A 27,511-nucleotide genomic window follows, 5' to 3' on the forward strand; every position below is an offset into this window, starting at 1 on the left:
TCTTGGAGAAAGAGCAGTGTACAAATAAATACATAATAACCTAGCTAATTATGGTTTAATGGAGAATATGTAAACCCGGCAATAAAACAAGAAGGGACTTTCAAGCTGCTCAACACAGCGGTCATCTGAAGTCTCCTCCATTTCTGACAGGTGACCCTCCTGCCGCTGTTTGCATACATCTGCTGAGAGAAAGCACTTGCAATTCTTCCCACTGTCACTTCCTGTGATGAGATTTTTCTACCATCCTTGAGCCCATCCTTCTGCAAACAAATGAGAACAGGCTTTTTCTGTGCAACAACTCTTGAGAGTTTGTTTCTTCTCAAATGTTAACAAAGCCTATACCTTCACCCAAGTCCTTGTAAGACTTGGTTTCCTGCCCCCGATCGTTCCAATGCTTTCAAAGTCATCCGAATCCTTACCAGAACTAGACACAGTACCTGCAATGCAGACGGACCCCTGCAGAGCATGCTGGAACGATTACTTCCCATGAGATGAAAACGCTGGATGTACCAGTATATTCTAAAGGTGCATCTGTCTTTTCTCCCAGCTACATCTGGCTGCTGACTCCAAAATCCTTTTCTTATTCTTGGCGAACGTCATGCATTTTAGTAAGATAGAACAGGCACAGATTAGGTTACCAGCTTTAGTCATAAAGCCCATGCCACACTGGGCACACTGGCCAGCAAGGTGAGCCCAAGCATGTTCCTGTTCTTCTTTCCCAGCTAGAAAGCCCAGTCTAGAGGCTGCCTGACCAACAACATATTGTTGCCTGCATCCCACCAACCAGGATCCATACACATCCATAAAGGGTGTGCAGATCCATATGGGATGGATAGACGAAGAATGGGTATGTAGTGTCCATCCACGAAGAAAAGGAAAGAAGTGGAAGAAACCAAGAGAAAGCAGAGTGGCTGCAGGGAGAGAAAACAAATGGCCTGTACGACAAAGAATTGGTCCTGAACGTGGGGAAATCCCACTTCAGGAAGACCAGATGCTGAAAGGGTTGAAGGGAAATTAGCTGACCTGTCCATCCAGGAAACAGGTGGAAAAAGAGGAGCCTGTGAAAATCAAATGCTGAGAACCCAAAGAAGCTGAAGGCTGGCTGAGGACAAGGCAACCCCCAGCCAAAGGAATCCAGGAACTGGACAGCAAAGCCACTCGCAGTACAGACTGGGTTTCATTTTAAGGGCTGAGATCTGGGTCTGAATCTGGTTTTTGGGGGGGAGGGGCTGGGCTGAGGAGCCCTAGCCCAGAGCTGATGGAGAAGACTTATCCACACAGCCTCTTTTCCCCGGCTTGGAGTTAGGGTTGGGGTTGCTGAGGACCCTTCCTCACATTGGAACCTCCATCACGTGCCCCCTCCCCCGCTGCTGAGGAAGGCCGAAGCTGGATCTGGCTAGACAGTGGGGCTGCGCTGGAAAACAGAAGAAAACCTCCTATGGGTCCCTTCCGAGAGAGTCCAACTGCCTTCGGAGTGCCCCCTCCTTTCTGCCCCCCCCAGCAGCAAAAGTTTTCCTCCTGGGTTCTTCCCATAAGCTCCCTATTCCTACCAGTAAACTCCACGCAACCGGTCTGCTTCTAGCCCCCCTGCCCCACCCAGGCTGCTGCTGCTGCCGCTTTAGGGAGGTGGGGGGAGAGGGCTCTTCTCCATCTCCGCTGCCTCCCCCTCTCCCCCCAGCCAAGCTCAGATCCTTCGCCTTCCTGCTTCTCCCCAAGCCTTTGCTGGGGGGCAGTGCTGCCCCCACAATGGCATCAGCTGCAGCCCACCCACCCCCTTGGAAGGATCCACAGCGGGAGCTCTCCAGCAAGCGCAGAGTAACGCAAGAGTTGTGAGGTTAGGCAAAGGATCCAGGCTGGGCCGGAGGCAGGGGAGGCAAGGAGCAGAGGAGCAGAATCCTTCCCTCCTCTGGTGGCCCAAAAAGAGCCTCCACCAGAGAGGACAGAACCCAAAGTGATGTGGTTGAGAAGTGGTTCGAACAGTGGCCTACAGTGTCTCCCTAGGGTCAAAAATTCACAGGGATGGTGACTGTGGCCATGAAACAAAGAGACATCAGCTATCTGGGAGAAGGACCACGGCAGATCCAGACTAAATCAGCAGAGACACCACACCAACAGCAAAGCTGTGTATTGTCAAGGCCACGGTTCTCCCAGGCTGACCATCAGAAAGGCCGAAGGAAGAGAAATGGAAGCCTTAAATCGTGGTGCTGGAGAACAGAAGAAGATCAAATCATTCCATGCTAGTCGAAGTGAACCGTGGTCTCACTGGAAGCACTAATAAAGAAGCTAAAGCGTAAATATTTTGAAACTTAATGCGAAGACAAGAGTCAATGGAGAAGCTCCCGGCGTTTGGAAAAATCAAAGGCCGTTGAAAAAGAGGCCGAGAAAAGACAAGGTACCGAGATCCTATCACAGAAGAGACAAGCAGGAGCTCACCAGAACTCCAAGAAGCAGCTACTGATGAAAAGGAAGTCGCAAATGCTGGCGAGAACATCGAGCAATAAGGCTGCAAGTGTCAACTGTGTATGGTTTGCTTATGGAGTGACTTGTTTAACGTGCGTGAAGGCTGCATCTGTGCCTGACAATTGGAAGGATGCTCTTACAGTCCCCTTCCATGGAGAGAAAGGTAGCAAAAACTCCAGGGGATTGATTTGTGAAGTGTGCAGAATGTGGACTGAAAAAGTACAAAAGGGGACAAGAAGCAACATTGGGGATTTGCAATGCACCTTAACGTCAGGCGGGGAGGAGGTGGGCTGATCAGATTTCTGCTTTTGATTTTTCTTTTTGGGAGAAGTGAGAAAGAATCTCTACTGTATGCTAGCTGATTTAGAGAAAGGGTACGTAAAGTGAACAGGCTTGAATTTCATTTCTGCACAAATACAGTTGAAGATTGGCTTCTGAATGTGGTAAGAACAGTATACGAGGGAAGTAAATATATGGGAGAATAAACAGAATGCTTAGCTAATACCGAGCAGGTGCAAGGCGAGGATGCTGTGATCTTCTCTTGGGTATGTAAGGTGTTGATGAATAGATGCATAAGGGATCCTTACGGTGACATTAGAGGTGTGTTGGTTGGAGATGTGAAATGTACACGTATGCAAATAAAGTCACACTGTTGGCTGAGACCCCAAATTATTTGCAGCAAATGTTAAATATTGTATGATGCAACAAGGAGTAAGCACTTGAAAATGAATGCCAAAGACCAAATTAGGTGTGTTTGACAAGTTCACTCCCAACGGATGCACATTATATATAAATAGTGAAAAACTAAAGCGAGTAGATTTAGTCTGTGGCACCTCGTTAGAGCGTTTCCTGAGCATGTAGGCATTTTAAGATAGTCGACTCCTGGCAGAAAGTACTAGTATACAGACTATATGTTTCAAGGAACGTTTGTTAATCTGGTGCCGTGGGAATGGGCGGCTTAAGCAACCTGTGTAGTAAAGTAAGAAGAGAGAGAGTCAAGAATGGATGGGTGTTTAATGAGCATCAGTTGAACCCAAATGTGAGTGACCAGCACACAAAACGTTGTCGTGGTTTGGTCATATAGAGAGAATGAAAGACTACAAATATACGGAAGAAGACTGAATGGATTAAGAGAAAGGAGAAGAAAAGTGTGGGCAGGTGGTGGTGAGATTCTCACAGAGGTTGAAAGAATAAAAGGCAATATAAGTAGTAGTGTATATGCATGACTGAAACAAGGAGGGTTGGCAACAATAGAAAGTGGATAGTGGAGTCCTTGGGGCTCTCTGAGTTTGGTTGTTTGCTTGCAGACGTTTCATCACCCAACTAGGTAACTTCATCAGTGCAAGTGAGGGTGGGGTTTGCTCCCTGTTTATATACACTAGCTTGTTCTGCCAGTGTTGGTGGGGGAGTGGTTTTCTCCTGGGTCGTTCCTTGATTGTGACATTGTTTTATGCTTGATTGTTTGTCTGGTGTTAATCCCTGCTTATCTGGTGTTGGCTACTGGAGGGGATGTGCTCTGGTCCTTTTTGGCTACTTCTTAGCTTTTGCTTTTTCTTTTTTTTCTTTTTCAGCCATCAATAGACACATAGAGATAAACCACATTTACACACCGCTCAAAAGAGACAGTAAAAAAGCTAAGAAAAAAGCAAACAATCAAGCAGAAAACAATACCCTAAACAAGGAATGACCCAGGAGAAAACCACTCCCCCACCAACACTGGCACAGCAAGCTAGTGTGTATAAACAGGGAGCAAACCCCACACTCACTCACACTGATGAAGTTACCTAGTTGGGTGATGAAACATCTGCAAGCAAACAACCAAGCTCAGAGAGCACCAAGGACTCCACAGTTCAACCCTGAGCTGCAGATATTCTCTTCTATTGGAAGTGAACAGTGTTGGTGTAAAAGTACTTTCACCTACATTTCCTTCTCTGTTATATAGCTTTTTCTTAGCTACGCTTGCTTTTCTGATCATGCATTTAATTTCTTTGGGTTACCATTTCTTATTTCTTTTCTGTCCTCTGTGTAACTGCTCACTCCAAAAGGTAAGGACTGAAGTGGGGATCAATCACGAAGGGTAAAATGAAGGTATGACGCCAAGCAGTTGAGTCGTTTTCTTAGACGACAAGGGTGCATCCGTCTCTGTTGAACGTCACTGTGCTCCAGGGCCTAACCCACCGAGACATCCTCCTTCTCCACCGGGTCCTGCATCCTACGAGGCTACCCGGGCCTCCTCCAGGACCTGACCTGAACCCGCCGCCCGACAGGCTCCGGCAAGCCCTCCGGAGGATTTGCTGGCCGGCCGGCCGGCCGGCTTACCTGGGTCGTTGTGCGAGTGGGGCACCACGAAGACCTGCAGCGGCTGCGCGTCCCACTCGTGGGGCTCGTAGGTGATGTCGAAGCCCTGCTTCCACGCCCCGCCGTCCTGGTTGTCGTACGGGAGCAGCGCCGACACGGCCAGCATCTGCGGGAGGGAGGTGGAGGCTCGAGGCGCCCCGGGACGGCCCCCACCCCCGCCCGCCCGCCCCCCGGGCGCCCCCGCCTCACCTGCAGGTCGGGCTCGGGGCGGGCGGCGCGCGGGCCCGGCCGGCAGTCGCGGGGCGCCACGGAGTAGAAGCCGGGCCGGCCGTCGGGGGGCAGCGCCCAGGAGCCGTTGGGCAGCCGGACGGGCAGCGGCGCGGGCCGCCCCTCGCGGCCGGCCGTCAGCTCCAGCACCGAGTCCTTGATGCGGCTGATGATCTCGTGGTTCTCCTCCAACAGCTGCTCCAGCTGCTCGATGCGGCTCTGCAGCGCCGAGATCTGGCTCTGCGGGGGGGGCGCGGGTGAGGCCGGGGCGCCCTCCCCGGCCGCCCCCCGCCCGGCCGCCCCCGCCGCGCCCGGGACTCACCCGCGGGAGGTGCCCCCCCTGCAGGGGCCGCGCGGGGTCGCGCTGCACGTGGTCCAGCATCAGGTAGAGCGAGAAGACCGCCACGCAGAAGACCCCCGCCCCGCACACCGTCACCTGCTTCTTCAGCTTCATCGGCGGCCGCCCGCGGGGCCTCGGCCGCCCCGCGCCCCCGCCTGTCCTCCCGCGGCCCGGCCCGGCCCGGCCCTCGGCGCCGCTCTCGTCGGCGGGCCTGCCCGCGCCGCCTCAGGAGCCGCGCCTCCTCCGCGGCCACAGCGGCCCCTGCCGGCCCGGCCGCGGTCCCGGCGCCGGCCTCGGCCTCGTCGCGGGCGCGCCCGCCTAGCTCCCTGCCTCGCGCCTCGCTCGCGCCCGGCCGGGCGCTGCTGCGGAGGAGCCGCCCTCGTCCTCCGCGGGGCGCCGGCGAGCCGGGCCTCAGGCCGAGCTGGGCGCCCGGGCCCGGGGCGGCGCCTGGTCCGTGGCTGGAGGGGCTTCGAGGGTGGATTCGGGCTTCGGAGGCGCGGGAAGGCAGCCCCGAGGCCGCCTTGTCCCCCGCTGCGTCGGGGCCCGGGCTTGGCCCCAGCCCCAGAGAAGCGCCACGGGGCCCGGGGCGCTGGGTCGGGGGTCCCCTCTGCCTCCCCCGAGACCCGCACGGCGCGGCGCGCTTCGCCCCTTGGTGGCGGGGCCGGCCGCCCCGGGATCCAGAGGGCGTTTCTGTTGCCCCCGGTAAGACCCTGCGGGGCAGCGGGGCTGTACGGCTGACAAAGATCCCCGGGATGGTTTCCCAAGCGCACAGCTGCGGGGCTCCGCGTTATTCGCAAAGAGGGTTGCTCCTCCCCACTTCATACCAAAATTACTAAGAGGAAGCAGGTGAGTCTCCCCTTAAGATATCCCAGGGCGTAGATGGGTTCCGTGGCTGACACCCCTGTAACCTTTCCGCTCCAGGGAGGTTTTAAGGGAGGCTCTGTGGGACCCTGCTTTCCTGTCAGCCAAAGCATACCCGATGTGGGAAGGGGATGAATTGTTGACTTGTGAACAGTGGTGGAAAATTAATGGAACTGCATTATGCCCTAAAATTGGCTTAATAATGACCAAAACATTTGCCATCTATACCGTCCCACATGAACTGGCGTATTAAATAGCCAAAAAGATGGGAGAGAAAAAAGAGGAAGGCATGCATTTATGATTGCATTAGCTTTTATTGATTGAATATCCCACCACCATGAGATTCATACAGAATGTGAAAAATTTATTGTTATACTGCTCTGGGGGCGGCAGGGGGGAGAGAGATAAGAAAGAAGGGAAAGAAATGGGAGAGAGAAATCCCCACAAACAAATAAGTTGCAACACGGAACCTCTGAACTGAATAAGAGTCTTGATTTGTTTAATCTCTTAATTCAATTATATAGGACCTACTGATGATTTCCATTTGAGCTTTTTCAAGATGAAACTGATAGCTGGAATTCCTTTTTTCACTGATTGTCACCTTGAGATCAGCCCAGAGCATCTGGAAGAGTTGAAATTGTTCCTTCCCTGGCTTTTGGATTTTGCTATTGGTGCTTATTTGTTCTGGGCCAAATTGCCATTTATCCAGGGGAGAGAAATGATGGCATGACCACAATGGAGAACAAGCAAGTGTACATCCCCCAATGTTGTGGTGATGTTCCTAGATGTGAGGGCAGGACTAGCATCTGGTTCTGCTGCAGGATTTGATCCCTGTATCTGGATCACTCTGGTGCAGCCTGTTGTTACTGGCCATAGCAATTTCAGGAAGCAAAATCGTGCCTATCGCCCAAGGCATGGGCCATAGATCACTGATCATGATTCCTCCTGCTTTGAGGGCTTTGGCTGGGAGCTATAAAGTGCTGGTGCTGCTTTCTAGATCTGCCTTGCTATAGAGAATTCTTGGGAACCATTGTGGCTTGGTTGATCTGTTTCACTGGGTGAATGCTGTGGCTTGAGAAATGCCTCCTTCAAATCCTTGGTTGTGTGTGTCTGTCATGTGGATCTGAACAGATGCTGTGGTATTAGGGTTGTAAATGATGGATTTTGTGGTATGCTTTGGATGAGGCTAGAAGTATGCCTCGCTTTGTTTCCGGTGGTGCTTTTATAACCATTATGAAATTTAACAGTTTAGTTTCAAATGAAAACATTTAAACCTACCTCCACCCCATCACAGTTAAGTGTTTATAAAATACTAGTCCTTTTGCTCCTTAAATTCCTTCTTCTGTAGCTTCATATTTTGTCTGTCTTATTTGAGATGAAGATTAGGTTCTGCTTTTAATCAGGCATGCATTTTTTGAGGATATAATCTGAACATTATAATTATTATTTTCAACTTCAGAGAAAATACAGATGACATTAAAGACCAAGCTTTGGGTCTCTTCTGGCCACCACAGCCGAGCGCTTGGCAGGTGACCTGATTGGGAGTTGGTCTGTGTGACTAGAAGGATATGCCAGGAGTGAAGAAATACCCATGGTCTGGAACTTCAACACAGCATTGGACTTGAGAATCAGACATCCTGAAGTCAGCATTCTCACCATTGCTTCTTCTGAATCACAATCAGGTCTTGGAGTATAGTACTGAAGTCTGGTCGTTTCTGTGGTTCATATTCCCAGCATTTTAACATGAGCTGGTACATTTCCTCGGGACATTGGTCTGGAGGACTTAGACGGGTACCTGCATAAAAGGGATAACTAGGTCATGGAAGGGACTTCTAACAAGAAACAGAGCCAACATTGTTCACAGCTCACCTAGTATCTTTCTGAGATTTAAAACCAACCAACCAACCAACCAAACCAAACCAACCAAATCAGACAGTCCAACCAACCAATCACAAACCTGGCTGTACCAGTTAAAATTATGTGGCTGAACTCTGCACTAACTAGATTTTTCAAGTCATCCTCAAGGATAAGCTATCAGCATATTGCCTTGCAGTAATCCAGCTGGGAGGTTACCAGCACAAGAGCAGAGTCTCTTGATCTAGTAGGAATTACCTTAGCTGGCAAATCAGCCAAAGCTGATAAAATGGTCTTCCATTCTGCTGAAATCAACAAATGAATTTTAATTGTTGAGGTCCAACAGTAAAAGCCAATAGCAGTGATTTTTATCTTCAAAGTATCTTAATAATTAACAGCAGACCTTCCTGGAGTTCTAATGTCTCTTTCCAACATTTAGTTCTAATAAATCTTTTACCAGATGAAAAAGCCCTGCTGGAATATGAATAGTGAAATTGGCTGGTGTGGGTCTTCCGGGCTGTGTGGCCGTGTTCTGGAAGTTTTGTTTCCTAACGTTTCGCCAGCATCTGTGACCAGCATCTTCAGAGGGCAGGAGCACAGACAGGAGCAGTTCTCTTTGTGCCCAGGATGATATGACCCTTTTGTGGGTATTTATAGAGATCTGAAGGGGGGAGGTTGTGCTGAGGGGTGGGGGGGTGGGGGTTTGGGTTAACGAGTGGCTGCTTGTTTTGGTGTCAGAATGTGTGTGTATCTTCCAGGGGGTTAGGCAGGGTTTTTTCTTCTATTGAACTCAATAGAAGAAAAAACCCTGCCTAACCCCCAGGAAGATACACACACATTCTGACACCAAAACAAGCAGCCACTCATTAACCCAAACCCCCACACCCCCACCCCACAACTCCCCCTAACTCCCACCCCCACCACCAACCCCCCCCAATCCCCCCCCCCTTCAGATCTCTATAAATACCCACAAAAGGGTCACATCATCCTGGGCACAGAGAGAACTGCTCCTGTCTATGCTCCTGCCCTCTGAAGATGCCAGTCACAGATGCTGGTGAAACGTTAGGAAACAAAACTTCCAGAACATGGCCACACAGCCCAGAAGACCCACACCAGCCATCGTATTCCGGCCGTGAAAGCCTTCAACAATACAATAGTGAAATTACTTTTGTTTCAGCCATCATTACTATAAAATAGTTAACTATATGTTGTAGTGTAGAAGAGAGCCCTTGGGGGAAAAATTATTGGCAGACCACTACTTCAAAGTTAGCCCAGGGCTTTGACAAGCAGAGCACAAAGCATGTCAAATTGGGAACTCCTGAAGAAGGTTCAGCAGTTTGTCAGAATCTATTGGATAATTTTTTTAAAAAAACAGAGATCAAAACTAATACAAACTAATATAATATAGAGTAAGGAAGAAAAAAGAGAAAGAAAGAAAGCAAAGAGAACTAAAAGTCCAAGAAAGAAAGAAAAAAAGAAAAGAAAAGAAAAGAAAAAAAGATACAGAGAAGTGGCTTCTGATCTTCTTTACAGCAGTTATAAGTACAATTAGAAATTTACCTCTTTCTCTAAAGTTACATCATGACTCTCTTCTTTCTATAATCTATCCCAACTAATCATCAAAACCATAAATCATAAGTTCATTTTTTTCTGTTTTACGCAAAAAGTCCATAAGGGGTTTCCAAGTCAGCAATAAGTGCAGATATTGTCTTTTCTCTAATCAAACAAGTCAATTTGGCCATCTCAGTAAGTTCTGTCATCTTTACCAACCTTCATTGTAGGTATTGCCAAAGAATCTATTGGATTCTGAAAACAGAACAACTTAAGGGTCTGTCAATCAAAGCCTCATAAGAGATGGCCTGACCATGATACCCACCACTTTCACTTCCAATCCCCTAGCTTCCTGTTCAGATCTCAGTTCAGATTCCCAGGTATACCTAAGCCAATCCTGCAGAATTTACAGCAGTTCCCAACTCCCTTCAAACCCATTTGCCACATGGTTGCTAGGTTTCTACTCAGATCCTCAGACATGAACCCTACCACCCTGTGCCTCTTGCTCCCCCTGCTAAAATCCTTTTGAGACTCACCCTTCTCCACAGCTTCACGGGTCTGCTGGTTGCTCATATTGGCATATGGTGTGGCACCCAGACTGAAAGCTTCCCAGAGCAGGATCCCAAAGCTCCAGACATCACTTTCTGAGGAATACCGACCTAAGGAGGAAAGGGTAGTGGGCATGAGATGCGATCCCATGGAAGCTGCCCATAATCTAGAAGCTTTCTGGCAGGGACAGTGGTCGCAAGAAGATCATTATCCATGGCTGAAAACAACCCAACCAAGGCCCCAGAGCAGACCTGGAGTATGGCATATGCAGGGCCAGAGCCACGGGTCTGTGTACCGTAAGTGAGCGCCTCTGGAGCTGTCCACTTCACAGGGATCTGTTTCATTCCACTGGTGGAGGAGTAAATGCCATCCACTTGTTCCCGTGACATCCCAAAGTCGCTGATCTTCAGAGTTTTATTTTCTGTCACCAGACAGTTTCGTGCTGCCAGATCTCTAGAAAGCAGCAGAATCACAGAGGCCAATCACACAGTTGCTCAGAGGTAGACTCAGCCATGCCAAACCCCACCTGGTGGTCAGGTCCTTTTCCAGCAGCCTCTGCAAATGGCTACACACTGCTATCTCACTATTTCTCCACCCTTTTCACAAACAGGAGATGGCATCTTGGCTTTTTCACCAGGGCACAAGGTGACCAACTCAATCAAGTCTCCAGTCACCAGCATAATGCCCACCTCTGACTGCAACAATGAGCAGCCTTGGTGGCGGGACAAATTGAAAATGGCCGTAACAGACAGGCTGAGGCATCAGGAAAGCCTAAACTAAACCCACCACGAGTTCCTCCTGACCTAGCTGCAGGTTGGGCTGGGCAGACTGACCGGTGGATGCAGCGCTTGCTGGCCAAATACTCCATCCCTGCCGCAGCGTTCTCCACCATCTTCAGAAGCTCCTTGGCTCTGAGCTGAGCCCTCTCATTACGCAGGAAGGTCAGGAAGTCACCCCCTGTGGAGGGAGAAGGCAGAGGGCTGGAGCCACCTCGACAGGAGCATCTCAAGGAGTCAAATCTGCTAGTGCTAGGAACCAGGGGACCTGAGCAGCAGGACAGGATGGGACTGAGGGGCCCAATTCAGCCTTTCCCCAGGAGAGTTCACAGAAGGTGCAGATGGGTTCCCAGGTGAGCAGCAGAGAAAAGAGGAGGAGCATCTGGGCATTCGTGGAACAGTTGCTACCATATATCAGATTAGCACAAGGGCGGGAGGAAATTCTTAAGCAACCATCATAGCCAATTTGTCTTCCCTCATTACTTCCTGTAAATGTTGGGGGAGGGGGGAATAAGGGGTCTAAGCTTGAAGAAAGCAGTTGGAGCAAAAGGCAGGACTTACCCTTTACTAGTTCCATGACAATGTAAATTGGCTGCTTCTGGGTACAGACTCCAATGAGCCGGACAATATTGGGGTGACTGTATTGCTTCAGGATCCTGTAAGGGGAAAAGTAGACAGAATTGGAAGAGGACAAGTCATAATGGGCTTCTCAGAGCCTGGGAAAGTGGGTAGCAGTTTGCAAAATATTACAGGGGCAGAACATCTGCACATTCTTCATCAGAAAAATTGTTAGCACCCTTCTCCTTCATGTATCTATCGATGGGTGGTTAGCAAGAGGATTGGGATCAATTGGATGCTACGGTAAATGTATCTAGTTGCCAAGATTTCTATTGCCAAATCCCTTTCCCCTTCAATAGCTCCAGTTAAGGAAGACTCTTGTGAAAACAATACTTCTGGGTTGTAAACAGTTACTAAAGGCTTCACAGCCAGCTCCCTTGGACCCAGGGGCATCTCTATGCTTCCCGGCTCCTCTCAGATAAACTCAGAAAACAGGAGCCACCAGTGTCAAACACAAATATACTATGAGAAGGCAATGGCACCATTGCCAAGGAATCGTAGAGTCCAAGCTCCCTGCTGATCCAGGAATGCACAGCTAGGGACCTGGTGCAGTCTTGCAGTTAAACGATTTGCCAGAGCAGGCTGAAGCCTCTGAAGCCTGCCTTCGAGAAGCTGTCCCCACTAGTTTGCCTACAGGCTGGGAAAGAGCCAGTACCTGGGGGGCCAGTGACAGGGAGCAGCTTAAAAGAAGGGGACTATAAATTCTATCAACTTCTATTGAAAGGGAGATCCTGAAAATGGGCTTTGGCTAAGAAATACTTTGATGTGTGCATTGGGGTGCCCAACTCTGGGGTTGGCTGAAGGCCTCAGCTAACCAGGAGTCCATTCTATACATACCCAGCCTCCTGCAGAAACCTGGCCTTGAGCTCATTTGGAAGTGTTTCACGGCAGGATTTCACTGCAACTGGAGTGTTACTGCAGCGCAAGAATCCACTGAAGACTTCTCCAAAATTGCCCTGTGGAACAAAGACCAAGACACTGAGGCAACCCCTGTTTCACCCCCTTCCACCCACTTTCTCCAGCCCAAGGATAGCACAAGACTGGTCTAGAAAGGCAGGACTGAAATTTTTTGCATTCAGGCAGAACAAGCAAGTTCCTAAACTTCTGAATAACAACAATTGTTAAGTGCCTTTACCAAGTCACCTACAAAAAAGACCAAAACATGAGATTGCTGCAGAATATAAAACAATAATTAGAAATCAGTGCAATGAAACGAGCTCAAGTCTCAGTAAACAAACGTAAACTTTAAACCAACACAGCAATACATTTTAAACAATGCCCTGGAATACAACTGTATTCATAATTATTTAAACCAGGCGTTCACCCAGAACCATCAGCTAAATAAGACCTTCCACTAATGCACTAAAAAGCTCTTTCAACTCCTTTGTAAGGCCAGAAAATTTCCACAGAAATGAAGGGTTCCAATTCCAGAGGCAGGCCCTTCCCTAAAGGCTTGGAACCAGGAACTGAAAGGAAAAGAATGTAAAGGGCAAACAAGACTGTAGGGAGAACTGGGGATTTTGTGCAGCAAGATCAGTGAAGAAGTAGTGACACAGAGCCCCCAGGAATCCAAAAGCCAGCCAACAGACTGCTGCTCCAGAGCAGGGGCATGCTGGACAGGCCCTTTTGGTGAAAGGCTGGACAAGGAGCACATCCAGAAGTAAGCAGCTCCGTTTTGGGGGGGGGGGCAACTGAAGTTTCTGAAATAACCTGTTGCTTAAAACAGGAAAGCTCCAAGTATAGGTGACGGCACAACAGATCAGCCAGGGTGTTCCCTCCATCCAGCAGGGTTGCTGTGCTAAGAGATCACTCACCTGCCCGATGCGCTCCCCAAGCAGGATATCCTCATGGTCCAACACCCACTTGTCCTGCAGGAAGAGCAGCCCGTCATTTCCACTAGGGCCCTCCCCAGCACAGCAGCAGCACCACCCCCACCACCAGGTTCAGTTGGAAGCCATACCTTGGGGATGGGCTTGACCAGCACAATGCCACTTTTCTTCGTGAGGGGCTGCCTGGACTTCAGGAAATGGTCCACCAGCAGCGGAATGGTAGGGAAAGCCTCGCCCTCCAAGCGGTACAGATTCTGGGGGAAACAGCACCACCGCCATTACTCTGGATGACTAGTTCGTGGGGGAAGTCACTTGCCCCCTTTATGCAGCTGCTGTCTCTTCTACATTTTCCTAAACAGTGTGCCAATGTAGAGGAGGTACACATTGGACCAATTTAGTGATGCATTTGAGGACAAAGCAGCATTATTAGAGTATTTCCAATGACCTGGAGAGCAGAGATTTTCCAGGTTCCACACCTTCCCCATCACTGGTAACATCTGACACTAAGATACTGCTCTGTTTCTGCCTCAAGGCTGAAAGCTGGCAGGGATCAAGTGCAGAGGCTCAGTCAGTGCAACCTGCTGCTGCTCAGGAAACTCCAGCTAGACGCATTCAGCACTCCAGAGAACTGTATCAAGCAGGAACCTTACCCCAAGAAGCACAAAGTGCGGGGATATAGATCTTGCTGAGGCAGCAAACAGGAGGCATGTCGGTACTATGGCAGAGAGGTCACCCAACAGGCCCGCTGTGCTCAAGGGCAATGGCTAAAGCTGTCTGGAGTTATGAATCCTCATACCAACCTACAGCCTTCCAAGCCACCTGGTGGCAGAACTTTATTCCACACCAGACCTCGTGCAAAGAATTTCCCTCCCACTAACTTCATTCATGAAGAAGGCCGAGAATTGTGAGTTCTGTCAATACATGAACTCTACACAAGGAGACCAGAACTCACAGCTGGCCCAAGATTATATCCAGCTGAAATTCACAGTGTAGAGAACTGGGGACGCAGTCCTTTTCACAGAAATAACTTTCTTCCAGAATATGCCAGCGAGTTCAAGCATGTGGCTCATATTTTTGTGTCCAGAACTCTTAAATGCCTTGGTAGAACTAACCCCAACACTATCTACTCCTTGCCATCCACTCCAGTTCCATCAGTTTTCAGATTCACAACCTACCTAGCTCTGTATGGATGCTCTGAAACCAAAGGGCGGCACAGAAACCCAGCTTTGGTATATGCATTGACAATCTCATAATGTGTGAGATTTTGGATTCTCTCGGGTTCTGTTCTGCTCAGTCAAGGCCCCTAGATCTCTTTTTACAAATGACCAAAGAGGATAGTCAATACTGGAGTAGAAGGCTTGTTCCTACCCATCACAATGAGCAAAGGTGAATGGAACTTGGCTTGGTGGGTTGTTCGCACAGGGTGTGCTGAGCCTGCTGCCTCCCATCACTAACAGCACCAACCCTGCTGTTCCCCCAGGCACTCACATCAGCAGCCTGCAGGATGAAGTGCCGGGGCTGCCCATCCCACAGCACCGAGAGGACATACTCCTGCTTGCCTTGGCTCTCACGCACCAAGAAGTCACCATTGGTCTGCAGCAGCTTCTGCACCTCCATGCGGGGAATGGCACCATGGTACCAGGTCTGCTGCCCAAGGGGCTTCTGCACCTCAGGGAGCAGAGGCAGAGGGGGTGGCAGCTGTGGAAGAGAGAGAAATTCAACACAATACCTTCTTTCAGAAGTTTCTTGACCCATCTCCCTGCATAGGAAGAATCATTCCTTGTGCCAGGAGAGTGTGGATAGTTCCCATCCCTTTAAGCAAGAAAGCAAGAAGAACTTGGAGAAGGAAAGGGGGAAAGAAGAAAGCAGCAGTTGGCCTTTGGAGAGAGTAAGAAAGAGAACAGGCAAAGGAGATACAAGAGAAATGGGACAAGCTGAACAATCATTTAGTACAGGTAGTTCTAACTTAGTGACCACTCATTCAGAGACTGTTTGAAGTTCTGACAGCACTGAATGAGGCGGCTTGCAACCACTCCTCAAACAGTCAACACTGTTGCAGTGTTCCTGCAGTTACGTTGATCACGATTTGGGCACTTGGCAACCAGTGTGCAGTTACAACAGTCGTAGCATCACACGGTCATGTAATCACCATTGCGACCTTCACAGCCAGCTTCCAACAAGCAAAGTTAATGGGGAAGCCAGCAGGAAGTTGCAAGTTGCAGTCACATGATGCCATGCTTAACAAGCACACACAATTCGCTTAACAAGTGCTGCCAGAACTACCGTTGGAAGTCAGCATGGTCACATAATTTTTCACTTTATGAGCACATCGCTTAGTGATGTAGTTGCCAGTCCCAATTATGGTTAACTCAGAACTACCTGATCAGCTGGGGGGGGTTAGTTGACATACTTCTTAATAGAGAAATAACTCATATCGTACACTCACTGTTCATAGAATATTATTGTAAACTAAAGAGTTAACTGCTCACAATCATCTAAGCAAGTGTGAGAGACAATACAATAATGCTCCATGCCTGTGTGGGGAAGGAACTTCATCACCAGGATCAAAGCTCAGAAGAGAGAAGGCAACATCAGAACAAGAACTCCAAGGCCACATCCAGACAGCTGCTTTAACATACTTGCTCCAGTCTGGGCAAAATCTGTTTTGGGCTTGGCCTCAGGGACATGGTTGGCAAGCCCAGCAGTGGGTGGAAAAGCTAATGTGGACTAGGCTGGCCAAGAATGCCAGGTGTGAAGGGGGCCCTTCCTTTGGAGAGGTAGGTTCTGGTCTACCTGCCCCTGAGTAACAGCAGGTAGACCACCCACCCACCCACGCTCTGCTGACCCCTGTAGAAATAGATTGTCCTCCTCTTGGCTTTCTCAGCTGCTGTTCCTCCCCCGGTTTCCTGTTGCTTCAGCAGCAACAACCAAAATGGCTGCATTGGTAGCTGGAAGGGACAGGGGGGCCTGCAGATCCCAAAAGATCCAGCCAGAAACCCTGCATAGGGCAAGGCTTGTGTCAGGAGGAGGTCCAAAGTGCAGAGTTCTGCATCAGCTCTGAAGTTACAGGGCCCCAGCTGTGGGCCAGGGATCAGAGCAAAGCTGCGTTGTGGGGACCCATCCTAGGAGACGGGGAGCTTTCAGAGGAAAAATGTGCAGAGATTGTGGTAACAAGGGGCATACAAGGGCTGTTATTTCAGGAGGTCAGACCAATATTTAGAAAACCTGAACCACAAAAATGTAGAAGGAAGACATTCACTATGGTGTGTTTCTACCAGTAACTGATAAGTTAAATGACAAGAGTTGGTAACCCCCAAAAGTTGGCAAATGTGCCTTCATGCCTGGGACAAGTTTAGAATTGATGGAAAGGAAACACGTTGTCTCCAACTGACATGTAATGGTAGAAAATTAGGAGGCCAAGATCCTTTTAAATCAATTAAATTAAATTAAAGCAAGAGTATATACATGGAGTGAAGAGGGGAAAAGTGCAGTGGATTAACATTTCCTAACCTTTTCCCATGGACAGTGTTGGTTTATTTCCTGCCTTTAATTTCTTTTGATCCCTACTTTTGCTCACTCTTTTTCTGCACTCTGCATAACCCTGCTTACCCCAAAAAGGAATCGCAAGATGGGTGAGTGTGTAGAATTATTATACTGTGACCTCCTCTCTTAATGGTTCTCCATTTCCACTGAGGGTTACATTCCCATCCCCACAGACACTGGGTTCTGCTTTAGATTTCTCAACTTAGCTGTCACTCTACTGAATTTCTTCTTCTGGTTTCCTCTTTTTTCTAATAATAGGAAATGTTTGTAGATCCATCAGCTTTGCCTGACTGCAGTGGTTGAAATTACACCACTTTTAGTTCCTTGTGAAAAGCCAGAAGATTCAGAATCAATCTCGCTACCCTCACACTTTTCTGAGACTCTTTTAAATCCTCTTTTTTCTTTTAATTACAAACATACTGATCTCACTTCAGGAACTCCTCTATTTCCTGTTCCTCTCCTTTTGCTTTTAGTTGCTCACTCACCACCTCTCCTTGCAAAGTGCCATGTCCATGCACCTTCATACGTTACATTATTTTAAGAATGTTAGGCTTCTCGTTTTGGGATGATGGCAGTAAGATTTTTTTTTTTTAATGATTTTACTCCAAAGTTAGAAAAAATTATGCTACTTCTGAATAAATACCAGTTTTGCCACATTCCTCACCCAACTTCTCATCCAATGTATATTGAGAGCAGCTATATGGGACATGAGGTGGTTTTTTTTGGCCTTGCCTAACCAGTCAGGAAACCCAGCTGGGTAGGGATACAGTTGAGGAGCATCAAGCAAGGATGGCCACTCACAGAGATGCGTGGACGAAAAATGCCTGAGATGTGATGCTTCAGGGCCTCCAAAGCTGGTGCTGTTCGACCCCAATCTCGCTCTGGCTCCTGCTCCTGCCAGAAAAGAAGGGGCAGAGAGAGAGAGGACTCAGCATGGGGAGTGGAGGCAAACAGGCCGAGAGAGCCAAGCTCAGTGCTGCCACACAGCAGCCCTCCAAGGTTTGGAATCTAGCCTATCCAAGAGAAGTTGGTGGCTTGCAGAGAAAAAGGGCTGACTGGACCAAATACATCGCCTGTGCCCTCCTTTCTCCCTGATCAGCACAACAATCAGATTGCCCTGGGGTAGCAGGGTCCCCCCTGGATATACTTTACTACCACCTCTTTCTTGCTCTATTGCTGGGCTTCACACTCACCCCAGAAGACAGTGACTGCCTGTCACCCTGCAGATCTGGGGCAGGTGGAGGGTCAAGGGACCCTAGCTCATCCAGCTTACGTTGCAGCAAATCCCTTTGGGCCTTCAGTTTTTCTTGAGTGCCCAGAGCAAGCTGGAGAAGGTAGTAAGCTTCATGCAGGGACTTCTGCCTTCCCAGGAGGAGGATGCTGTGGAAGAGAGAGGTGCATTGAATGGAGCAACCGAGACCAGGACACCATGCATAGAAAAGGACATTTTTCCAAGGATGGCATTTCTGTGGCAGAAGATCAAGGGAATGCTTCAACCCTCAAAAGAGAAGACCTCTGGCACAAGACATCTTTGCATCCAACACGTGGCCTCCTCGGGTTGGACCTGCCTACAGCAATTAAGAAGAGAAAAATGAAAGGTTCTCTCTTCACAAAGAGGAGCTTTTCTCTCAGATCAGCTGCTGCATGAAGAAAATGTGGGAACGAGTGGGGAGAGAAAGGCTACTTCAAGGCACACCCTGAACCCCCATCTCAATGCCCTCTGCACGATGGGGGGCAGAAGCATCTACTGTCACCAATGCTGTGTAATGCTAGACAGAGGAGAGGGAGGGTGGGAAAAGGTGAGGGCTTTGGAATGAGCGGCAGGGAGTTGCAAATATCGCCACATCTTTTGGCCTCTGGTCAGAGAAATCTGCAAGGCATACTTCACAACCTCAGGAAAAGGGAGACAAGAAACCAGGTGCTGTTCCATAACTGCAAGGTGGGACGCATGATTCTTGCTGAATTGAGCTTGCTGCTCTCATTTGCCTCCTCATGACTGGCCCTATAGTGCCTGCACCCTTTAATTTGGATAATAGTGAAGGAGACAGAGTGGCAATTCAACAATACATGGAGGTTCCTGCTTCAGAGCCGCAGGCTCACCGTTTTCCTGGACTTCCAGCCATCTCCTCATTCTGGATTTCAGCTTCCAGAATCTGGACGCGCTGGCGATGGCCATCAGTGCTCTCTGTGGCACTGACCAGTTCCTCCTCCAGGGAGGTAAGTCTGCAAAGCAGAGAAAAGTGGTCTTCTGTCAAACATGCTGAGCTTTCTAAGTTCAGGCTCAGCTTCCAGGGTGGCAAGTTCACCCCCAGGGCATGGCACAAGGACCACGAGGACAGAGTTGGGACAAGGCCATCCTCTCTCCTTCCATCCACAGCACCAGGCCTCAGAAATGCACCGTGAACATGGAGTGGATCACTGCCCCACCCAGTGGCCCTCTCTCCAGGAGGAAATCCAGAGGGCACTGCCTTCCCACACGCACGTATGTTGCAGGCTTTCCAGGGTGAGTTCATTCAGCTGGAGCTGTCCCTCTTGCAGGCCTTCGGTCTCGGTCTCCTCTAGCAGACTCTTATCAAAGGTCACCATGGCTGGCATCTCTTGCTCGCACCTGGAGAGAGGGACATCCCGGCATCAGAAAGAAATGCCCCAGGTCCCTTTCTCTTGCCCTTTCTCCCCACCGGCCAGAAAACAAACCAGCAGCAGGGAGTACCTGCACGGCGGGAGGAACTCTTCATAGTCGGTGGCAGGCTGGATGCGCTCAATGGCCCTGCCCATTGCTTGGTGCACAGCCACCATCTCCTCCTGCACCAGGCTCGTGATGCTGGCGTATTCTTGCAGGGTTGCCTTTCTGTTGGTGCAAACACAGGAGGCTGGACAGAGGAGGAACAGCATCCGCACACACACACGCATCACGCTGTTCCCTCTGCAGTCAGCAGGGTCATGCAGAGTGCGGACAATGAGTATGAAATACTAAGCCGAAGAAATTGGGGCACAAGGTCAGAAAAAGAATCACGGCTAATTCTACCCCTCTTATCCCCACAACCTATTTTTGCTTCCCCTTCCCTTCTTAAGAGACAAGGCCACCCGGCTGAAGTCCACGGGGTATCAGCCGCGGCTGCCCTGTGGCGCATCGGCTCTTACGTGATCTGAGCCATCTCTTGCAGAAGGCCGTGCAGGGACTGGAGGACGCCAGGCAGGATCTGCTGATAGTGGAGGGTGTGCTGGACCTCGGCCGCTTTCAGGGCCAGGACGTAGTGGTTGTGCAGCGAGTAGAGCTTCCAGAGGCTCCGGACATACTTGTCTTTGGCCTTCTCTCGTTCCTTTTCTGAGGGTAGAGCCGTGTAAGGGGAGAATAGGATTGGAGCAACAGTGCAGGGCAGCATCTCAACACAAATCAGTGAGGTTGCCTGACATCTGGCAGTTCTGTCCCTCTGCCAAGGAGTCTCAGGATTCAGGACAAGACCTCGGCAGATGGCAGAGAGCTGCTCAGAAGCCTGAGGAAATGGGGTCCGAGGGAGCAAGCTCAGCGAAGGAACAAAATAGCCCTGACTTCACTGATACGCAAATGGGACTGAGCTAGCAACAATTACGGATGCTGGGGATTCTCCTTTCACTGAAAAGGTGGAATGTGGCTGCTATAAAAACAGCAAATTTAGGACAGAAAGCCCTGACAAATGGAGTAAAAATGAAACTTCTAATGTAATGTCTCTGTACAAAGCAATGATGCAACTATTCCATGAATACCACCAAAGTTCTGATTGTATCTCAAAAAGGAAATTCTGGATTTAGGAGTGGTGCAAAAAAAGTCACCCAACAACCAGAGGCACAGCAACACACCTGTAAAAAAAGGTTGCAGCATTCAAGCCCATTTAGATTAGAAAAAAGGGCAAATCAGGAGGATATGATAGAGTGGGCATAGCCCACAGAAATATGACTGTTTCTCCAAACAGTAGAGCCTTATTGAAGTAAAAAAAAACAAAACCCAGCAAATAAAAAGCAATAAAATGCTAGACCTAAAAACCAGAATGCATGTCACATATCAGAGAAGGGTAACAAAAGCAGACTTATTCCCAACAGTCAACACCTTCAGGGAGCAGATCATTACACCTTCCCAGGGCCTGCTGAAAGAGCCACATTTACAAAAGCCCAATAGAACCTCCAGGGAACTGGGGGGGTTGGCTCAGGGATCATTCTCAGGGTTGGCTCAGCTACAGAGAAGGGACGTTGCTTTGGTCCTGCAAGACATGCTTGGTCTGCATCGCATCCTGTCACTCAACTAATGTCAGCTGGAGGGGCCCAGGAAGCGTGCCTTCACTGCTGCTTCTGGAACAGCCTCCTCCGAGATCCGGATGGCCCCACCCCCCCTCCCTTTCAGAATACCTGTTCTTTTCACAGGCATTAGGTCTGGAAGAGGGTCCTGATCCACTGGATGAGTTTTTTTCTCAGCACTTATGTTTGTATGTTGCTGTTTTGGATTGTGTATGTTTTTTTTAAATGTGGCCTTCATTGATTATGACTTATTGAAGAAGTATGCCATCCTGATTCATGTCCCAAGTAGAGCAATTAATATACATCAAATAAATAAATAAAGATGACAACTCTTTACTCTTAACTCGAACGCACCAATTTATCCAGATCCTGCTGATCAGGCAGAAATAACAGGATAAAAATAATCCTGTCTGCAATTGGGTCCTAGGCTGGGAAGGACTTTATAGGTGCCCACCAACACACTGAATGGTGGATGGTTGGTTAAATGCACCCAGAAGGCCGCCAGGAGTAAGTGTAACTTGCAGAGCAGCAATGTTACATGGGCAAATGGGGGGGGGGAGGCCCTTGTGCAGCCACGTTCTGGACCAGCTGTAGCTTCTGAGTGGTCTTCAAGGGTAGCTCCATTTAGTGTACATTGCAGTAATCCGAACTGAGTTGACTTGGGCCAGAGTGACAGTGAGAAGGGCCTCCCGACCCAGGAAAGAACACAATTGGTGCATAAGATGGATCTGTGCAAAGGCCCTCCTGGCCACAGCTGCGATCTGCTCAATGAGCAGGAGCTGAGAATTAAAGAAGACATCCAAATAGCATTTCAATTCTAACTGGGTAAGTGCCACACCATTGAGAATTAAAGACGTTAAATCACTGTGACCAGAAGGCCCTTGAAACCAAAGCCACTTGATCTTACCAAGGTTGAGGCTAAGCCTGTGTCTCCAGGCACAGGACAGGATTTCACAGCATCACTTGTTTGGCTGGGGTTGAGATGTAACCTGACCCCATGCTGAGGGGGTCTCATACAATTCCCTAACCCTAACCCTAACCCTCCATGTAATGGAGAGAATGTTGAGTCCTGCAGAACCCTACTGAACAAGGGCTTCAGGCTAGATCTCTCTCGTCTACCGACAGGAGTGGGCCCCAGAGGAAGGAGAAGCACTGCAAAACAATGCTGCCCTCCACTCCCCACTCCAGGAGGACACCATGACTGGTGGCATCCCCTGCCACTGAGAGATCAAGCAGGACCAGCAAAGTTGCACCACCCAATCTGGTCCTGACAGAGGTCATTGACAAGCACCACCAAGACTTGTCATGATCTCCATCCCAGCAGGCCTCAGTTGCAGGACTAGGACTCCTTTTGGATGGCTCCTTTTGAGACCTCTGGTTGGCTGTTGCTGGGAAGCAGGGCGTGGGATGAGAAAGGCCTTTAGTCCAATCCTCCCTTGGAGTGACAAAGCCACTGTCCACTTGCAGTGCACGCACCTCTGCTGGCCTCCTGGTATCTGCGCTTGGCCTGAGCACACTCACGGATGTGGTTACGGTACTGGGCCTTCAAACGCTCAGGCTCTTGCTGCGTGGTCTGGAAAAGCCAAGAAGGAAACGTTAAAAGGGTTGGAACAACAATTGCTCATGGCAGCTCTTAGCACAAGCATCCTTGGAAGGGGCCAGGGATAGACAGCGTCACCCTCCTCCTGGCCCGTTCTCTGGAATCTGGTGGAGGCAAAGCTCTCCCTTTGAGGATGGCCATTTGTGCCAGGTAGCTGTACCCGGATGAAATCCTGGTTCATTTGTTGCCACTGCTCGCTGTAGCACCGGTGCAGCTGCTGCTTGTCTTGGATTAGCAGGGCCAGTGTATTCAGGGGGCCGGCAACCAGGGCTTCAGCATGGCGTTGTAGAGCTTGGCTCAGTGCCTCTGTCTGAGTCACCAGGGACCACCAACACTGCAAAAGAGAAGGCGGTCCGAAGCTGGCAAGATCTGGCACAATCACAGCTGCGGGACGGGACGGGACGGGATGGGACGGGGGATATATTGCTCTCCAGATGCAGCACCAGACCTGCTTTCCTTCCCCCCACCAACAGCCCTATCAGGCAGGCTGGGCAAAGACATTTCCGAGGAAGGGCACAGATAGGGATCTGCTGCAAGCAAGATGGTCCTCAGGCTTCGCTGCTAGTTTGCTTCCAGGCAGGACAGCTACTGAAGGAAGGGTGCCGTTTCCCCTTCCCTCCTTAACTGACCCACTTTTTCCTGATCAGGGAGGAGAAACGTGGGGTGATTTTAAAGACCCTGAAAACACCACACCCTCTCCTCTCTGGCCTTTTGGATTTCTTAAATGCATTTTGCTCATCAATCCACCTGACTCTTCTCTACCACGCCAGCTCTGCTGAAGAGGGCCAACGTTGCATGACCAACCTGGAATCCTAACAGCATCCTGCACCCCTGTGACAAATCTCAGCCCCACAAGTCATTGTCTGTTGTTTGTAACACATTTGCGGCTCCCTTGATCCACCAAACAGCCACAGTAGTAAGAATATCGAAAGGATGCCTTTGACAGGACCCACCCAAACTTGCAGTTGCGGGACTGAAACCAAAATAGCAAAGAAGGATAAAGAGACACATCCTTCCACAGGGCTTTTTTTAGATTTTCTTTATCCCGCCTTTCTTATTTTTATAAATAACTCAAGGCGGCGAACATCCCTAGTCCCCCTTCCTCCTCCTCCTCCTCCTCTTTTCCCCACAACCGCCACCCCATGAGGTGGGCTGGGCTGAGACCGAGGGACTGGCCCAGGTCTCCGCCTCCTGCTTTCTGGCCCGAGCCTTCCCCGCTAGACCGAACCGGCTGTCTTTTCCGATGCGCAACTCCAAAAAGCCCGTTAACGCTACTCTTCTCCGGCCAGCCGGCCCTGTATCCGCAGAGCCAGCCGGCAGAGGCAACCGCTTTGCTGGGCCCCGGAGCTGATGCGCCGCCTCTGGATCGGGCAGACGCCGGCCGAGGAAAGCGCGCGCGGGGAGACAGAGATGGCCGGCCCGGGGAAGGGGCGCCAGGGGCAGCCTACCTGGCCGATCTGGCCGCCGAGGCAGGGCTGCCGGCCGCTCTCCTGCTTGCCGGCCAGGCAGTGCATCTGGTGCAGCAGCGCCGCGTACTCCCGGTCGCTCTTGGCTCGCTGCCCCATCCACTTGCGCAGGCCCTCCAGCAGGCGCACCTCCGCTTCTTGCAGCTGCAGCAGGGCGCTGTGGCCCTCGGGGCAGCCGAGCGCCAGCCCGAAGCCCATCGCCGGCCGGGGCGTCGCCCTACAACCCTGCTCCGCTCCCGCCGCCGCCCTAGGAAAAAGCCAAGTCGAGCCGCCGCCAGCCCCGGGGGACGCGGCGCTCACCGCAGCCTCTTCCCGTCGCCTTTCTGCCTCGGCGAACTCGCCGCGGCCCCTCAGCAAAGCCCCGGCCAGGCGCCCGCGCCGCCCCCGCCCCCGCCAGCGAAGCGGAGGCCCTCAAGCCGGGCGGGCACGGGCCGCGTCCGGGCGGGGCCCCTCCGGCTCCAGCTCCTCGCGTGTCGCGAGGCAGGCGGCGGCGGAGCCTTCCCCGCGTGGGCGGCGGTCGGAAGACCCTGCGCCCCTCCCTGGGCTACCTTGCGCTCTTCCGCGGCCACCTGAAGCCGCCCAGGCACCCTTCGCGAGTCTGAAGGTCTAAAGAGGAACAGGAAGCCTCCGAGAACCCGCCCGGCATTGCAAGATGCCTCTTCCTGCGCTGCTTCTCCTTCCATGCTTGAGGGGCAGAAGTGGGGCCAGGCGGAGCCCTTTCCTTGGTGGCAGTCAGGACCCAGCCTCCTGGCTGGGGGGCAAGGTGGGGGGGTTAAGTCTAGGCCCACAGGTGCCCCAAGGGATGCGTGGCTGGCTGGCTGGCTGGCTGGCTGGCTGGCAGGCCGCTGGATGGTCAGAGGCCTGGGCAGTGGAAAAGGGGCCGGCGGCCAGGCCACCTACCACACCAGCCACTCCCTGGAGCCCAGTGCTGTCCTGGCTGTTGAGAGCTGAGCTCTGCATCCCTGAGAAGTCTTTTTTTCTTACAGATGTTTGGTAGGCAGACATTCAACAGGTAGTTCCTTCTCTTTTTTCCAAACTTTTACCAGAGATGCAACAATGAAATTGTCAGCTTGGCACATGAGCCGAGGAGCCCGTGCCCTGCTTTCCCCCAGAAGCAAGATCCTCTCTGGACCTGTAGATGCAAAAGTGATCAGACACTCCGGCTTGTAATCAGCCTCTTCCCTTGCAACTAGATCAGCCCAAAGCTGCTCTGGGCCTGGCCAGCTGCCCTGCATGGAAGCTCAGGCAAGCACTGCTGAGAAGCCAGGGCCTTCCTTGACCACAGGACTGCCATTACAAACAGATGCTTTCCCCTCCCATAAAAATAGAATTGGAGATTCAGGGCTTAAAAAGAACTAAGAACATGTAACATGCAATGGATTTAGTGGCCACAAAGTCGACAATCGCTTAAAAAATTAGCTGCATAAAGGATATGGCCAGCCAGTTTGGAATTCTCCCTCTGCCTCTTCTACCCTGGACAGAGTTTCCTCTCTCTTTGCCACTCCTCCCCCTCCCGCTTCTTTCTAAGCCAGTGCAGCCTGCCCTGCCCTTTTTTCCAGCCCCTCCCCTGGGATACAGCTCTTTCCCTCCATTTCTCCTGCCCAGCCCCTTTGTCCTTCAATCTCTGGCAAGGCCTCCCAGCCAGCAGCGACAGCAAGGGGGGCAGAAGATGGATAAGGATCATCTGGTTGAGCCCAGTGGCTTCCAGCCAATCAGCCAGGATTCCTGCTGCCACTAAAGTTCCAGTTCTAATTCAGAGGTCAGAGTTGGAAGGTGCCACTGAATCCAAATTAAGGCATCCATAATTGAGGGTGGTCCAGGTAGTCCACTACTTTTCTGGGCACTTATTTTGCTGTGAATGTTGCCTGCATGCCAGATTCCACAATCCATGTCCCCACGAAGGAGAGGTGGGTCTCGGTCATGTACATGGATGTAGAAAAACTATTCCATTGTCAGCAAGAGGAACACAGAGCGGAGAGTGCCTGGTGAGGAACAAGGCTTCCCAGGTCCCCTGCAGCCTCTGATTAATACTGGAAATCTCTAGAAAATTGAACCAAAGGATCATTTGCTTCAGGAAATCTCTTATTTCTGTAGAACAGGAAATTATGCTGGGTTACATTTGTTTTCTGGGCTAAGTCTTTCACTGTATAAATGATGGGTGTTTCATCTCAGCTTTCCTACATATATTTTTCATATAATCTTTCCTTTGGAATCCTCTTGTAATCTGCAATAATTCTGAATACTCAGCATCTTCAAAGGGATCAGTGGAACAAACCACCATCAATACTGCATTTTTTTGGATTTTTAAAAAAATGTAATTTGCCGTGTGTTATCATGATCTGGGCAAGCGCTGTAATTATCTCCTGCGTTCAATGCCTGAACTGTATTACTTAGTTTAAACGGGGGGATATTATATGTTATTTTTTCTCCAATAAGCTAAACTCCTACAAAGTTTAATCATCTGCCAGGCGGGGCTCAGAGGCGGAGCTGGCTGCTATACAGTCCGCCGCCAGGAGGGGGCGGCATTGGAATTATCTCGCCTTCCGCCAGCCAGAAAGGCGAGGCCCGGCGGGTCTCGGGGGCAGCGGCGCCCCCTCTCCGAAACAGGAGGTAGGGCCGCGCCATAAATATCCAGGCGGCTTCCGGAGAAGGGTTAGGAACCCACCCTGCGGCCCTCGGCACCTACGGCGTCTCCTCTCGGGCTGCCCTCCTTCCCGCAACTTAGATCTGCTTCTCGTGCCCGGCGCGCCGGGCGGCTGGGCTGGCTTCTGCGCGGTTCGCTTCGGGTGCTCGAGTGGTGCTGTTGCAGTCCGGTCTTCTCCGGTTTAAACCTCTTTACAGAACCTTGTTTCCAGCCCCCCCTAAAACCCTGACTGCTTTCTCTGAAGCTCCCTGATGTCTTTGCATCCTTCTTCAGGGGGGCGCCCAGAAGCGAGACGGCACTCAGGATGGCATCTGACCAATGCTGGTAGGGACTGACCACCCCACTCAGTACAGCCATCAGCTGGATCCGTGCCCTTCGCCTACATTCACATTATTTACATTCTGAGGTGAGCTCCTGCCCCTGAATTTTACCTGGCCTGGTTGCTTTTGTTTGGAATTCGAAGGCGTACCAGAATATCTGCCCACCCCCTCGAGTACCTGGGCCCTTCTCAGCTTTGCCAGGAGAGAGCGAGCGCAAGATGGAAGGCAGGCTCAGGGCATCAAATATTCCTGGGTTTGGATTAAGT

At 50.7% G+C, this 27,511-nt stretch overlaps 2 protein-coding genes across 7 annotated transcripts in view; both read right to left on the minus strand.

Moving 5' to 3' along the window:
* Positions 1–5,627, minus strand: part of MAN2A2 (mannosidase alpha class 2A member 2) — a 33,987-nt gene extending 28,360 nt beyond the window's left edge. For 3 of the 4 annotated variants that reach the window (XM_088139289.1, XM_088139290.1, XM_088139288.1), the window contains exons 1-3: positions 5,348–5,627; positions 5,008–5,265; positions 4,780–4,924 (exon numbers count right to left, since the gene is read on the minus strand). In XM_088139289.1, coding sequence (XP_087995415.1) covers positions 4,780–4,924; positions 5,008–5,265; positions 5,348–5,479 — 535 coding nt within the window. In that variant the 5' untranslated portion in view covers positions 5,480–5,627. The remainder of the gene's footprint in view (positions 1–4,779; positions 4,925–5,007; positions 5,266–5,347) is intronic. The other variant, XM_088139291.1, reaches the window with a different exon arrangement.
* A 1,931-nt stretch (positions 5,628–7,558) lies between these two features.
* On the minus strand, positions 7,559–27,493 carry FES (FES proto-oncogene, tyrosine kinase). 3 transcript variants are annotated; one of them, XM_088139295.1, is made up of 19 exons: positions 24,830–27,493; positions 24,264–24,528; positions 22,976–23,149; positions 22,692–22,788; positions 20,088–20,271; positions 19,657–19,794; positions 19,429–19,554; positions 19,047–19,169; positions 18,140–18,326; positions 17,748–17,840; positions 14,892–15,101; positions 13,535–13,657; positions 13,389–13,442; positions 12,412–12,530; positions 11,518–11,612; positions 11,014–11,137; positions 10,476–10,633; positions 10,168–10,290; positions 7,559–8,021 (listed from the first exon to the last, which is right to left on the minus strand). In XM_088139295.1, exons 1-19 carry the CDS (start codon positions 24,925–24,927, stop codon positions 7,879–7,881), a joined length of 2,634 nt encoding a protein of 877 aa, XP_087995421.1. In that variant the 5' UTR covers positions 24,928–27,493; the 3' UTR covers positions 7,559–7,878. The 3 variants fall into 3 exon arrangements, with proteins under 3 accessions (XP_087995421.1, XP_087995420.1, XP_087995422.1); XM_088139294.1 differs by lacking the exon at positions 7,559–8,021 and having other exon boundaries at positions 9,161–10,290; XM_088139296.1 differs by lacking the exons at positions 7,559–8,021; positions 13,389–13,442 and having other exon boundaries at positions 9,161–10,290.
* Between the last annotated feature and the right edge of the window lie 18 nt (positions 27,494–27,511).

This window comes from Python bivittatus, unplaced genomic scaffold, assembly GCF_059951505.1.
Source record: "Python bivittatus isolate LINGU-HERP-01145 unplaced genomic scaffold, Pbiv_v1 ctg000210_np1212, whole genome shotgun sequence".
In the NCBI taxonomy this organism is placed as follows: Eukaryota; Metazoa; Chordata; class Lepidosauria; order Squamata; family Pythonidae; genus Python; species Python bivittatus.